Source organism: Carcharodon carcharias, chromosome 1 (assembly GCF_017639515.1).
Source record: "Carcharodon carcharias isolate sCarCar2 chromosome 1, sCarCar2.pri, whole genome shotgun sequence".
In the NCBI taxonomy this organism is placed as follows: domain Eukaryota; kingdom Metazoa; phylum Chordata; class Chondrichthyes; order Lamniformes; family Lamnidae; genus Carcharodon; species Carcharodon carcharias.
In genome coordinates, this window is record NC_054467.1 from 13,060,800 (window position 1) to 13,076,652 (window position 15,853).

The window sequence follows — 15,853 nt, forward strand, 5'->3', positions numbered from 1 at the left end:
TATCCTGACCAATATCCCTCAACCAACATCACTAAGAGAGATTATCTGGTCATTATCACTTTGCTGTTTGTGGGACCGAAGTTGGCTGTCACATTTCTGACATAACACTGACGACATTTCTGTAATAATTCATTAGATGTAAAGAGCTTTAGGGAATCTTGAAATTGTGATAGGTGCTAAATAAGTACAAGTCTTTCTTTTAGAACACTAGCACCTAATCTTCAAGTTCATCACTATCAAGGTTATCTACTGGTAGATTTTTCTATATATTTATTCATGGCATATGGGCATCACTGGCAAGGCCAGCATTTAATGTTCATCCTTCGAGGTGCTCAGCTTTCTTGAACCATATGGTGTAGATACACCCACAGTGTTTGTAAGGGATGGAGTTCCAGGATTTTGACCCAGCAATGATGAAGGAACAGTGATATATTTCCATGTCAGAATGGTGCCTTCTGACATTGCTTGACATAATTCTGCCAAAGATGCAGTCAACTTAGTCAATTCAAGATATTGTGTCCTCAGGGTCTGAATAAAAGGTCAGCAAATAAAATCGGCAACTCTACCTTGATCATAAGATAAGGCACAAATGTTTATCTCAAATCCTTAGACTGATGGCTCTCCTAGTGGAAAAAAGAGGGTGGGACTTGATGGTATAATTATAGGCGAATCAGGCACAAAGAGAAATGAAGAGGGAAAGAAAGATTGAGATTCTCTGGCACTCATTAACAATTAGCAGGTTGGTAAAAGGTTACTTACACAATGAATTATTAAACTTTAATGTACAATTACTGTGCAAACCCAGCAAGTTCTTAATAATAACAGGGAGGCTAAGGGTGAATTGATGTTTATACGAAGCAAAAGGTGGACCAATATGAATTGACCAGTGAGTTCCAAAGATTTGTTGTCTCTAAATCACCTAAATTTGTGGGCTGATATGCACATTAATAACAGCATGTGTCATTTGTGCATAGATATTTATTCAGCAAGTTCCAGCCCATTGCGTAGGAATTCTGTCCTAGGCTGATTGTAAAGCTCTTAAAAGTACTCGAACACACTCAGAAAGTAAAAAGAAGGGCCAACACTTATACTGTGAACAAAAACAGAAATACCTGGAAAAACTCAGCAGATCTGGCAGCATCGGCGGAGAAGAGCAAAGTTGACGTTTCGAGTCCTCATGACCCTTCAACAGAACTAAGTAGAAATAGGAAAGGGGTGAAATATAAGCTGGTTTTGGGCGGGGGGGGGGGTGGTGTGGGATGGGAGTGGGGGGGGGGTGCACGGTTGTTGGGACAAGCAAGCAGTGATAGGAGCAGATAACCAAAAGATGTCACAGACAAAAGAACAAAGAGGTGTTGAAGGTGGTGATATTATCTAAAAGAATGTGCTAATTAAGAATGAAGAGCAGAACAAGCAAGGTAGCTCTAGTGGGGGTGGGGTGAAATAAACCATGGGTGGAATACATTTAAAAATAATGGAAATAGGTGGGAAAAGAAAAATCTATATAAATTATTGGAAAAAACAAAAGGGAGGGGGGAGAAACAGAAAGGGGGTGGGGATGGAGGAGGGAGTTCAAGATCTAAAGTTGTTGAATTCAATATTCAGTCCGGAAGGCTGTAAAGTGCCTAAAAACAAAAAAACTGCGGATGCTGGAAATCCAAAACAAAAACAGAATTACCTGGAAAAACTCAGCAGGTCTGGCAGCATCGGCGGAGAAGAAAAGAGTTGACGTTTCGAGTCCTCATGACCCTTCGACAGAACTTGCGTTCGAGTCCAAGAAAGAGTTGAAATATAAGCTGGTTTAAGGTGTGTGTGTGGGGGGCGGAGAGATAGAGAGACAAAGAGGTGGAGGGGGGGTGGTGTGGTTGTAAGGACAAACAAGCAGTGATAGAAGCAGATCATCAAAAGATGTCAATGACAATAGTACAATAGAACACATAGGTGTTAAAATTAAAGTTGGTGATATTATCTAAACGAATGTGCTAATTAAGAATGGATGGTAGGGCACTCAAGGTATAGCTCTAGTGGGGTTTTTTTTTATATAATGGAAATAGGTGGGAAAAGGAAAATCTTTATAATTTATTGGAAAAAAAAGGGAAGGGGGAAACAGAAAGGGGGTGGGGATGGGGGAGGGAGCTTACGACCTAAAGTTGTTGAATTCAATATTCAGTCCGGAAGGCTGTAAAGTGCCTAGTCGGAAGATGAGGTGTTGTTCCTCCAGTTTGCGTTGGGCTTCACTGGAACAATGCAGCAAGCCAAGGACAGACATGTGGGCAAGAGAGCAGGGTGGAGTGTTGAAATGGCAAGCGACAGGGAGGTTTGGGTCATTCTTGCGAACAGACCGCAGGTGTTCTGCAAAGCGGTCGCCCAGTTTACGTTTGGTCTCTCCAATGTAGAGGAGACCACATTGGGAGCAACGAATGCAGTAGACTAAGTTGGGGGAAATGCAAGTGAAATGCTGCTTCACTTGAAAGGAGTGTTTGGGTCCTTGGACGGTGAGGAGAGAGGAAGTGAAGGGGCAGGTGTTGCATCTTTTGCGTGGGCATGGGGTGGTGCCATAGGAGGGGGTTGAGGAGTAGGGGGTGATGGAGGAGTGGACCAGGGTGTCCCGGAGGGAGCGATCCCTACGGAATGCCGATAAGGGGGGTGAAGGGAAGATGTGTTTGGTGGTGGCATCATGCTGGAGTTGGCGGAAATGGCGGAGGATGATCCTTTGAATGCGGAGGCTGGTGGGGTGATAAGTGAGGACAAGGGGGACCCTATCATGTTTCTGGGAGGGAGGAGAAAGCATGAGGGCGGATGCGCGGGAGATGGGCCGGACACGGTTGAGGGCCCTGTCAACGACCGTGGGTGGAAAACCTCGGTTAAGGAAGAAGGAGGACATGTCAGAGGAATTGTTTTTGAATGTAGCATCATCGGAACAGATGCGACGGAGGCGAAGGAACTGAGAGAATGGGATGGAGTCCTTACAGGAAGCGGGGTGTGAGGAGCTGTAGTCGAGATAGCTGTGGGAGTCGGTGGGTTTGTAATGGATATTGGTGGACAGTCTATCACCAGAGATTGAGACAGAGAGGTCAAGGAAGGGAAGGGAAATGTCAGAGATGGACCACGTGAAAATGATGGAGGGGTGGAGATTGGAAGCAAAATTAACAAATTTTTCCAAGTCCTGACGAGAGCATGAAGCGGCACCGAAGTAATCATCGATGTACCGGAGAAAGAGTTGTGGAAGGGGGCCGGAGTAGGACTGGAACAAGGAATGTTCCACATACACCATAAAGAGACAGGCATAGCTGGGGCCCATGCAGGTACCCATAGCCACACCTTTTATTTGGAGGAAGTGAGAGGAGTTAAAGGAGAAATTGTTCAGTGTGAGAACAAGTTCAGCCAGACAGAGGAGAGTAGTGGTGGATGGGGATTGTTCGGGCCTCTGTTTGAGGAAGAAGCTGAGAGCCCTCAGACCATCCCGGTGGGGGATGGACGTGTAGAGGGATTGGACGTCCATGGTGAAGAGGAGACGGTTGGGGCCAGGGAACTGGAAATTGTTGATGTGATGTAAGGTGTCAGAGGAATCACAGATGTAGGTGGGAAGGGACTAGACAAGGGGAGAGAGAAGGGAGTCAAGATAGCGAGAAATGAGTTCCATGGGGCAGGAACAGGCTGACACGATCGGTCTGCCGGGACAGTCCTGTTTGTTGATTTTGGGTAGGAGGTAGAAGCGGGCCGTCCGAGGTTGGGAGACTATCAGGTTGGAAGCTGTGGAAGGAACATCTCCAGAGAAGATGAGGTCAGTGGCAGTCCTGTAAACAATGGCTTGATATTCAGTGGTGGGGTCATGGTCCAGGGAGAGGTAGGAGGAAGTGTCTGCAAGTTGACGCTCAGCCTCCGTGAGGTAGAGGTCAGTGTGCCAGACAACAACAGCACCACCCTTGTCAGCGGGTTTGATGACAATGTTAGGGTTGGACCTGAGAGAACAGAGTGCAGCAAGTTCAGAGAGAGACAGGTTAGAATGGGTGAGAGGAGCAGAGAAATTGAGATGACTAATGTCACGACGACAGTTCTCAATGAAAAGATCAAGAGAAGGTAAGAATCCAGAGGGAGGGGTCCAGGTGGAGGAAGAATATTTCTGTTTTTTTGGATTTCCAGCATCCAAAGTTTTTTGTTTTTATTTATATAGTGACTTGCATGACCTCTGGATACCCCAAAGTGCTGAAAAGCCAACGAAATGGCAACATGGGAAATGCAGCAACTCCATCAAACTGCAATGTGATAATGGCCGGAGAATCTTTTTGTTAGTGATGTTGGCTGAGGGATAACTAATGTCCAAGACATTGGCGTGAACTCCGCTTGCGCTTCCTTGGAGCAGGACGGGATCATTTACATCCGCCTGGGGGAGAGGAGGTAGATGAGCCTCAGTTAAACACCTAATCCAAAATTCAGGAGCTCCAGCCATGCAGCACCTCCTCAGCGCTGCACTCGGGGTGGCTGTCTGGACTTTGTGATCAGTGCTGTAGAGGGTGACTTGAACACATGGCCATCCGAAGCAGAGGCATGAGAACTGGTAACATTCCAGTTCCATGAGGCATTCCCTCTTGGTGATGGAAACTCAGGGTGGGCTCTTCCCAGATGTGGGGGGGGGGTGGCGGTGGGCGGGAGGTTGGGGGGGTGGGTGGGGGTGGATGTGCCGCCACTGGTGACATTTTCAGGGCTGCCACTCTAGGATGATGCCAGGATGAGACAATGGGGAGCTGGCAGGTGTGTGTGGGGTGGGGGGGGGGGGGTGGGGGGCGGCCAACTAAGGATGGCAAGGTGGGCTTCCCACACCTGCTGGTCGAAACAGGGGACCGACGGGTCTGCAACCTTGGCAGCACCACTGGGAGAGGCGGCATGGGATATGCAATGACGCGACCATTTTGAGGTACCCTCGCAGGGGTGCCAGAGAGCTGCTTGTTTTTTTTTTGCCAGGGCCAAGCAGGTCGCCGGGCAGCCTCCTGTTGGGGGCAGTCGAGCCAATGCCGACCTCGCCACTGGAAAAACTCCCCAGCAGTGGGGCTGTGTTGGGAAGTCATGTCAGCGGGGCTAAAACAAAAACAGGATTACCTGGAAAAACTCAGCGGGTCTGGCAGCGTCGGCGGAGAAGAAAAGAGTTGACGGTTCTGTCGAAGGGTCATGAGGACTCGAAACGTCAACTCTTTTCTTCTCCGCCGATGCTGCCAGACCTGCTGAGTTTTTCCAGGTAATTCTGTTTTTGTTTTTGTTTTGGATTTCCAGCATCCGCAGTTTTTTTGTTTTTATGTCAGCGGGGCTCCCTGGCATCTTACCACCTCCACTTCCCAACTGCCTACTCACCAAAACTTTGCCCATTGTTCAGACACCCACTTTCAAAAGGGAATTCAATGAATACTTGAAAAACAACATTTTGCAGGGCTATAGGGGAAGAACAGGGATGGGGACTAATCGGACAGCATGATGGGTTGAATAGCTCCCTGCTATGCTTGTATGATTATGGTTTCATGATCAGAAGACAAGTAAGTCAGGGCTTGTACAAGTCACAGCTGCTTCATAACTCAAGCCCCTCCCCAATACTAACAGATTAGCTTCCTCCTTAATTCAGTGCTTCCTGTTTATATCTGAACTATTTGCATGTTCTTTCACCGAGCCCATTCCTCGATCATTCATGACGTGGCTTCAGAGTCAGTTTCATTTGACAGCCCTCCCAAGGATAAAGCGTGTCAGGGAAAAGAAACTGATCGGTGAATGCAACTGAAAAGTTACTGCATCCAAACAATCCAATTGTTGTTGTGATTGGTTCGTTCTATTGGTTCAGAGGCGGGGCCAGGCAAAGGAATTCCCCATGTACTGTAAATAAATATCTTGTGTGTGTGTGTGTGTGTGTGTGTGTGAGAGAGAGAGAGAGAGAGAGAGAGAAGTGGATAGATAGGCAGAGGCAGTCGGATTAATAGCAGCTCCGGAAAAGGAAGCCTTGTAATCTGTCTGACAGCTATATTTCTGCAGTGAATTGATTAACCTCTCTCCGGGTTCCCAGTTGTTTGAAAGAGGAACCCAGTGCCGACAGAGGGAAGGGTGGGGAACATGTTGTGTTGGGGGGACTGGGACTCGGAGACCGGGCAGAAAGACGCCTCACAGACACGGCAAGTTCTCAAAGGGCAGACAGTTCAGCATGTTTGCAGCCGGGACGGATTCACTGTGTTTGTGTTGGAAAACGGAACCGTTTATACCAGGGTCTGTGGAAGGAAGAAGCAAACAAAGCCTGGTAAGGAAATCCTGTCTGCAATAGGAAAGAGAATGTTTTAAAATTAAATTATTATATTTAAAATTGGCTGACACGACACCTGATTTAATTTAACTATTGTAAAGTAAATAAAGTGTTCAGAGTTTGTAGCAAACTATATATTTGATAGATTCTGTATTATTATCAATATTAAGTTCTTGTGTGATTCTTTTGGTAATTCATTCAGATTTGCACCATTGATCGGTGAATGCAATTGAAAAGTTACTTCATCCAAACAATCCATCGGCTCGGTCTATTGATTCAGAGGCGGGGCCAGGCAAAGGAATTCCCCATGTACTGTAAATAAATATATTGTGTGTGTGTGATAAGAGAGAGAGAGAAGTAGATAGATAGGCATTTAATACAAAAACAGAATTACCTAGAAAAACTCAGCAGGTCTGGCAGCATCGGCGGAGAAGAAAAGAGTTGACGTTTCGAGTCCTCATGACCCTTCGACAGAACTAGGTAATCCAAGGAAGGGGTGAAATATAAACTGGTTTAAGGTGTGGGGGGTGGGTGGATTGGGTGGGGGGAGAGAAGTGGAGGGGGATGGTATGGTTGTAGGGACAAACAAGCAGTGATAGAAGCAGATCATCAAAATATGTCACAGACAACAACAAAAGAACACATAGGTGTTGAAGTTGGTGATATTATCTAAACAAATGTGCTAATTAAGAATGGATGATAGGGCACTCAAGGTATAGCTCAAGTGGGGGTGGGGGGAGCATAAAAGATTTAAAAATATTTAAAAATAATGGAAATAGGTGGGAAAAAGAAAAATCTATATAATTTATTAGAAAAAAACAAAAGGAAGGGGGAAGAAACAGAAAGGGGGTGGGGATGGAGGAGGAAGGTCAAGAGCTAAAGTTGTTGAATTCAATATTCAGTCCGGAAGGCTGTAAAGTGCCTAGTCGGAAGATGAGGTGTTGTTCCTCCAGTTTGCGTTGGGCTTCACTGGAACAATGCAGCAAGCCAAGGACAGACATGTGGGCAAGAGAGCAGGGTGGAGTGTTGAAATGGCAAGCGACAGGGAGGTTTGGGTCATTCTTGCGGACAGACCACAGGTGTTCTGCAAAGCGGTTGCCCAGTTTACGTTTGGTCTCTCCAATGAGACCTAGTTCTGTTGAAGGGTCATGAGGACTCGAAACGTCAACTCTTCTTCTCCGCCGATGCTGCCAGACCTGCTGAGTTTTTCCAGGTAATTCTGTTTTTGTTTTGGATTTCCAGCATCCGCAGTTTTTTGTTTTTATCTAGGCATTTAATGTTTAATTTAATGTTCTGTTTTCCATTTCCCGCATTGCATTCATTTTAAAAGTGGTAATGGTTTGGGTATCGGTTATAATTTGGGTGATGATTATAATGCGGGAGTACAGTATGTGGGTGTCAAGTGCCGGAACTATCCAGACTGATGCGGTTTCGTTTTCTTCCTTATCTCCCCTTCCCCGCCCGGACCAATTCTCCTCATATGATTCTGGTCAGTTTCACTTTCGTTTCTCTGAGTCACAGTGACAACTGCAGCAGCAACACTGAGCTCGGCTCTCAATAGAGACCTTTAGTGCTTTAATCCAGCGCTTGTAAAAGCTAATATTGCACCATTAGCGGGAACTTGGTGAAATGACTGGATCCCGCTGAGAGTTTCATAACCTGTCAATTCCCTAAATGGACCATTTTATCACTGGAGAGGTTATTTTAATGCTGACATTTTTTTACTTGATTTTTTAAAATGTAATTTTTACTTGATTAAAATTGCCCCTTTTTAAAAATGTTGCTTTCTCGCTCACTAAGACATCCTGCAGCCATCCCCTGCCCAATCAAAAGTGAATTTCTTGCTTGAAACTGTTATTGTCATTGATTTTTGGAGAAGCCTTAAAGTGACAGAAAATACATTTAGGCATTGACCATTAATTGAGTTCGGGTTGACAGTGCCAACTGGGAACAAACAAAATGTTGTTCAAACTTGTTATTTTGCAGGGAAGGATTAGATTAACAAGATCTGTGTATTGTTTGTGTCACAATTATATCATGGACAGTTTACTGATTTTAACCCTACAGGCTAGTGGGCAGTTATCATCGCCAGGTTACCCCCCAGGAGACAACTAGTTGGCATTTTGACCTGCACCAGAGAGCAGGTGTCAAGGAGATATATCTAAATCCTGTGGGTCCTTGTTTAAGATTGGCATGTCAGGTCTGGATGGTATCAATAAAATTCTCCAGGGCTCATTCCTGGAGCAGCTGACAATTTTCTAGCTTTAAGTATACAGGTCCCCATGTTCCTGAGGGATTTGGGGGAACAATTTTGATTACTGAGCAAGGCAGGGAGGTTGAACCTCAAATGGGAACTGTTCCTTTTCTTAACATTCTTGCCTCGATGAATACAAAAGTGAACAAAATTATTTTGGTGAGAAACCTACCGGGAGAGGAGGGAGTTGAAATTTCCAAACTATGGTTTACAAATGTGTAAACTGCTGTTAGTGGCCATTCACATTTTCAAGTGGTTTCACTGAGTGTATTCATAGGAACAGGAGAAGACCATCCAGCTCCCGAAACCTGTTCCACCATTCAGTTAGATCCCAGCTGGTCAGTACCTTAATTTTATTTACTCGACTATTCATCAGTACCCTGACAAATAAAATGAATCAATCTCAGTCTTGGGAATTTTAATTGACACAACATCCACAGCCTGTTGGGTATTTAGTTCCAGATCTCACTACTCTTTGTTTAAGAAGTGTTTCCTCATTTCACTCCCAAATGGCCTGGCTCTCCTCTTAAATTTGTGCTGCTTTGTTCCAGATTGCCCTACCAGAGGAAATAGAATAGATGCAGAGAAACTATTGAATCGCTTTATCACTTTAAATATCTCAACTAAATTACTCCTCCACTGTTTAAACTCAAGAGATCACGAGCCAAGTTTATGCCACCTGTCCTCATAACCTAAACCTTTACACCTTGTATAATTCCAGTGAAGTGACCAATGTTGTTACAGCTCCATTTGCTAGTAACGTGACAGCGGCTAGACACAACTACCCCTTTGAATTTAATTTGTCTGTATACTCTTTGCGTTTTTTTTTATATTCACCACTAGGATGTGGGCAGCACTGGCAAGGCTGACATTTATTGCCCATCCTTATTTGCCCTTTGAACACATTGGTGGGTCTTTCTGTCATGTTTTGATGTGATTAAGTGGCTTCCTGGGTCATTTTAGAGGGCAGTTCAGAGTGAAATGCATTGGCGTGGGACTGCAATCTCATATAGTGGCTGGAAATGGACAGCAGGTTTCCCTCCCTAACAGACATTAGCGAATCAGGTGGGTTACGACAATCAGACAGCTTCATGGTAACTGATTTTTTAAAATGAATCCAAGTTCTCAAACAGTAATGGTGGGATTTCAGCTCACATTCTCTCAGTTATTAGTCCAGTCACAAACCACTGTATCCTTATATATTAATATTCTGTTTTCATTCTTTCCATGTAGGACCTTTCACTCAATTCAGGAAGCAGAAAATCCACTTTGTGGATAGTGGAACATCCCACATCCTGTTCCTTTCTAAAGCAGGAACTGTTTTTCACAGTGAAGTTAACTCAAAGAAAACTGCAGCTAAAACAAAAGAATTCTCCATAAGGAAACCACAGTAAGAGCTATTTTATTCCTGGTGGCTTTAAGTATAAAAAATGATGTTTTTATTTAATTCTGCACCATTGTGTTGTAAATTGAGTTGTTGTCTAAATGTTAGAGGATGTTAAAATAATGATAGAGTTTAGCACTTAGATGCAACAGGTACAAGCCAAAATTTTAGTGTCTCATTGGAAAGACAGCGCTGGACTCTGTCAGTACTGCAGTGGCGGCAACAGCTGTCCCTATAAAACGATGTCTAATCTGGGTTGTCAGTTTCTGCCATGGGTCTTCAAATGACTGAACAAGGTGGTTCTCACCTATGTATCTCTGGGCACATGAGGTAGTGGGCACCGGAGTGCAGGATTTGATTTCTTTCCTTTCCTTCTCTAAAACAGCTCTGTCCCATCATTAAGACTTTGTGACTCAAAGCGTGATGCAAATTGATAGACAAGTTGTGGCCATTTGGTACAATTGGTAGAAAGCTCTTCCTGGTCATTAATATCAATGCTGCTGTGCTTTAAGGAGACCTTCAGAGTCTTTGAAGCGTTTTCTTTATCCTCCCCTGGAATGATGGTCCTTTGAGAGTTGAGAGAACAGGACCTGGTGGGGGAGACTACTTTCGGCTATCTGGACACTGTGTCCAGTCCATTGAAGTTGATTTTGCGGTTTTCCCAAAATCCTTGTTGAGCTGGCTTCAACACTAGCTTTTGTTTTGCAATCCTCCCATTGAATCCAAAGGATGCGGCAGATGCATTGCTGATGGAATTTGTGTAGCATTCCTATGTGTCTCTGATACACAATCCAGGTCTCACTGCAGTACAGGAGTGTGGTGACAACAACTGCTCAGTACATTAGGGCTTTTGTTGACTTGTGGAGGTCTTTGTTATCAAACACTCTTTGCCTCCTATGTGTCAGTACTGCCCTGAAGTGTCTGCACTGATTATGTGCTCAAGTCTCCGGAGTGGGACTTGAACTTACAATTTTATAATTTAGTTGACAAGACTAGTACCAGCTGAACCCAGGTTGACTCACTAACACACTTGGGTGGACTCGGCAACTGTTTATTGAGTGATATCTCTCTGATAAACTATACTGTTCTGACGCTTTGTGTTTGCTCCCTGCTCACACAGAGACACAAGGATAACAGAAAATCTACCAGCATGCAGTTACATTTTAAAGCCCAATGATGACACGCTCTAACTTTCATTAAAAAACATTAATGAAATAGATGAGATATGTTCCTGAAAAAGATTTAGAAATGATGTGTTATTATGTTTATGTTTTACTTATGTTAGGTTACTTAAGAGTTTGAGTCTGAGAAACATAATTCAAGTGGCCTGTGGAAACCATCACTCACTGGCACTGTCCAAAGGTAAAAATTAAACTAAAATATACTTGTTGTAACTTAATTATAAGCAGATTAAAATTAAGGAGCTGTGCACCTAGTCCATTGGTGAGCCAGGTCTGAATTTAGCATCATTTGTAATGTGATTGTCAAATTCATGATTAATATTGGAGTGTTTTTATTTAGGAAAAGGTCAGATTTACACCAGGTGCAGCAAAGGTCAAACCAATCACGGTACCTCACATAAAAATAATTACTGTTCTTCTGTTTAACCTTAACCTAATTTATCTCATTGAGAAACTAAGAAGGAACAGGAGCCAATTAAAAAAAGAAGTAAAATACTGCAGATGCTGGAGATCTGAAATAAAAACAGAAAGCACCGGAGAAACCTCAGCAGCTCTGGCAGCATCTGTGGAGAGAGAGACAGAGTTAATATTTCGAGTCCAGTATCACCCTTCTTCGAAACCCTGTCATCAGTTCAGAGCTGAAGAGAGCAGGAACCTATTGTCAGTTTTTGGTAATGCCCCATCCCCCTGCCCCACTCTTTACTCTTTCACCTAGATACCTAGGTGAACTGGTGCTGAGTTGGTCACATCCTTGTTCCTGGCATTGAAGATTGTGGATTTATGTCCCAAACCTGGACTTGAACACAAAAAAATGAAGGCTGTTAATAAAAGATGCTGTGCCGTTTGTAGGTGTTGTCTTTTGGATGAAATGTTAAATCAAGGCCCTGTCCGCCCTTTCAGGTGGATATAATAAATCCCATGACATATGAAATGATTGATATTACTCTAATGTTAAAACTATTTAAAAGAATAAAGTCAGGAAAAATGTCTGTGAGTCAGTCCCTTCTGTTCTGCCCTCAGACAGGTGCTAACTCAGGTCCCACACATATGATCCTTCAGCCACACACATGGGAAGAGCAGCTGAGGTGGTTTCCCATTGCTTTCCTCATTGTTTATGAACTTCAGAGCACCTTCCCCCAGGTGGGCAGAAACAAAGGGTACAAAGCCCCATCTACTCTTTATTAAGGGATTGAGCAACACAAAAACCAACAGACACTAGTACCCCCGCTGGGCCACTATTCAGAGCTAGTGCTCTGCGCTCCGCTTGCCAGGGCTGTCTGGTGTGGGGTCCAAACTCAATTTTTTCACTTCATCCGGCTATGAGTAGCTTGCCTAGTTATTCACACCATATTTAGAGACCATTCTCTAATCTCCACTCACCAGGACTCTCCTGAATGGAGCTCAAACCTTCTGATTCAAACCTGGGTACAACACCACTGAGTGGAACAGTGTATACTGAGCTATATGGACTGCAGGAGAAGTGGTTTGCTGGTCATTTATAACTAACTGTTTATTATCCTGAATATTATTCATATTCAGTACTTTATAGAAACTGGCCTAGATTAGAAAGAAATTTTCATATTTTTTTAATTTCCTTGTAGAAGTTAAACATAATCATGAGTTAAATATAATCATTTCAAAATTAGAATACATTTATTAGAACCCAAAGGTAATTTTTTATTTTCTCATTTGTCTTCTGTTGAAAGATGGCAAACTCTTTGCCTGGGGACAGAACACTTATGGCCAGCTTGGCCTTGGTACAAAAGGTGACTCCGAGCACAGCCCTCAGTGTGTGACATCTCTCACTGGGATGCCAGTGGCTCAGATCACTGCAGGAGGAGAACACAGCTTCGCCCTGTCTCTCTCGGGGGCCGTGTTCGGTTGGGGAAGAAACAATCACGGGCAGCTGGGGCTCAAGGACACAGAAGGTAAGAGTGTTTCCAAAAACTATTGTCCCTCCTTTTCCTTTCTGTTGCTTCCATTTCCTGAGCTTTGCATCTGCCCCACACCAGGGAATCCTTTAACAAAGGCCCAGATTTTGCAGCCAGTGGCGAAATGATGGTGCTCATCATGGATCTCAAAGAAATCTGCCACAATGACTTAGTGATCTCTGTTGCGTGGGTTTCACTTTTCCTGATGTGAATTTCATTCTGGCACCAGCAATCAGTGATGTCAGCAAGCAGGCTAAGCAGCCAATCCCTCTGAAGAATTTCCATTGACAAAAAAACAGGAAGTTACAAGTAAAATAATGATTATGACATAGACATTGGATTAAGGACGAAGCCTAACTATCATTAAAAAAAACCTATTTCTTATGGTGTTCATTCCTCCAACCATTTTCATTCTGAGTTCTCATCTTAGGCTTTCCACATTCCTCTAGCCAAGTCCACACAAACTTCAGAAAACATTGATCTTCCTGGTTCCTGGTGGGCTCTTCTGAGCCTGAATGTTCATTTCAAAATATTGGACCTCAGTCGTTCTGACTCATTTGATAGCTTTTATTTGGAACCTCTGTGGTTAATCCATTCTGATAACTTCTGTCTAAAATACCTTAGAACAGGTTATTATTTTGGAAATAGAAGGAGGAATGTGAGTTAATCGCTCTTTCAATCCTTCTCACAGATATAGATAAGCCCAACTATGTGAAGCTGTTAGAGTGTAAGAAGACCATCCATATCTCTTGTGGAGAAGAGCACACGGCTGTTCTGACAAAGGTTTGTTCAGGAGGAATTTGAAATTAAAATCTCAGTTGTTTTTCCTTGTTCAGGTGTGGGATATCTCCATGTTGTAAATGTCAATTGAGGACCTTTTAGCCTTGGTTGCAGCCTATCTAGGATAAAATAGTCCAGTGATAAAAATTGTGGGTTGACAATGGGGAACCACCTCAGCTCCTCGTCCCTTGTAAGTGACTCATGAATCCCCAGGTGTGAGTCTTGAGTTAAGTCCAGCTCTAGAGAAGATGGATGGACTAACCTTTAGTTATTACACATGGATTAACACAAAGTTAGAACTTCAATCTGTTACCATAGGGCAAATATATACAGTATTTCATTTATGATTACAGACATTGAGGTATATTTTCTGATTGCACTGCTTCTCTTACAAATATTTAGTGAACTCACTCCTGATCTCTCAGAGAGACAAGAATGACTGCAAGATAGAATCAGTTAAAGTTACAATTTTCCATCACTAGATTCTGTTAACGTGTACTAGTTAATGAGAATAAAAGGGCGCTATACCACTGATATTTCAGTGCCAAAGGCTTTCCTTGCAATGAGATGTCACATGCTCTGAAGTCATTGTCTTCTCCTCTAGGATGGACTTGTTTTCACCTTTGGAGCTGGGAGACATGGGCAACTTGGACACAACTCTACAGAGGATGAGATCAAACCTCGTCTAGTCGGCTACCTGTTTGGAAATAAAGTCTCTCAGATAGCATGTGGGAGGTGAGTTTGTAAGACATCAACAAAATAAAACACAGCTATATCTTTCACTCTTTCTTATGTGTGAACCTAAAAAGATTTAAATTTCAGCTATTCTTGAGTTACTGAACATGAATGGCCATTAGCAGTGTGAGTCCATCTGGTTAACTCTTATTATCTCTAGAGTTCAATTTTTAGACTGTTGAGATCTAGGAGGTTCTTATTCCTCACTTGGAAATAAATGTTTCATTGCATGGTATTAGCATGAGAGCCAGGAATGGTGAGTGGACATTCAGGCTGGCACAATGAAATGGCTGTCGGGAACAAGGTTTCTGTGGAGGTGGGGAGTGTGGGTTGGAATGATGGTTGGATGCATGGGACAGCGGAGGCCTGGACTTTCCTTGTGGGTCCTGGAGGTGTAATACTACTCTGACTGACCCCATGAGGGAAAGTCTTCTAAATGCACCTCAGACGGTCTCCCTGGCTTCCTGACAGCTTTACCAGGTTGACATACCACTTGAGAATGGGTTAACATTCCAAAAGAATCCAATGGAACTCTATGTTCCATTTATCTTTGAGGCTTTTGACAGGATCTGGAGAGAGCCTGACCTGCCACTAGAACCAATGGCATTAAAATGAGGAATGAGTGAGAACAGAGTGGGAAATGGAGCTGCTCCATTTGAATTACACCTTTCCTACTGATCAGCGAGAGTAAATATTCACACTTACTTATCCTGAAGCACTGATCGGAGACTAATACCGATGTTTTAAGAGTTACAGAGACTTTGCACTGTTTGAAGCTCACTGGGAAAAGACATGTAAAGTTACAGATATACATATATATAATTTAAACAGCTATCACACACTTGTCTTCGTTCCATCGTCTGGTAAGATTTATTCCTTTGGTTGTGGCGAAAATGGGCAGTTGGGAAACAGAGAGACCAGCGATCAGTTAGTGCCTCTTCCTGTCAACATGATGGACACATCTGACAAAAATGGAATGGAAAATGGTAAGCAATGTAAACTTCTATACTTTTATAACTCCACTGTATAGATTGTATGGAAAAGATTTGAACAAGACTGGCATGTAATGTTGATCTGTGGTTGCTATATACTGCAATTTCAGCACTGATTTAATTTGATATAAAATACAAATAAAGCAAGTTAACCTCCTGTGGCATTGCACACAGGGAATTCAAAATAAATGTAGTTTCAGGTGGAGGAGACTTAGCTGCTGGGGATAACTGAAGCAGTACGCATAGGCATAATTTAGTCCTCAGTTTAAACTCACATTCGATCCTACTTTTTATTTATATTGACATTATAAATACAGACGTA

General features: G+C 43.3%; 1 protein-coding gene across 1 annotated transcript in view; it reads left to right on the plus strand.

Moving 5' to 3' along the window:
• The first annotated feature begins 5,730 nt into the window (after positions 1-5,730).
• The window catches only part of LOC121277979, a 97,692-nt gene continuing 87,569 nt past the window's right edge, over positions 5,731-15,853 (plus strand). Inside the window, exons 1-7 of the mRNA XM_041187980.1 lie at positions 5,731-6,271; positions 9,762-9,918; positions 11,198-11,274; positions 12,800-13,021; positions 13,716-13,807; positions 14,409-14,539; positions 15,371-15,525. Of these exons, the coding sequence (XP_041043914.1) occupies positions 6,091-6,271; positions 9,762-9,918; positions 11,198-11,274; positions 12,800-13,021; positions 13,716-13,807; positions 14,409-14,539; positions 15,371-15,525 (1,015 nt within the window). The 5' untranslated portion in view covers positions 5,731-6,090. The remainder of the gene's footprint in view (positions 6,272-9,761; positions 9,919-11,197; positions 11,275-12,799; positions 13,022-13,715; positions 13,808-14,408; positions 14,540-15,370; positions 15,526-15,853) is intronic.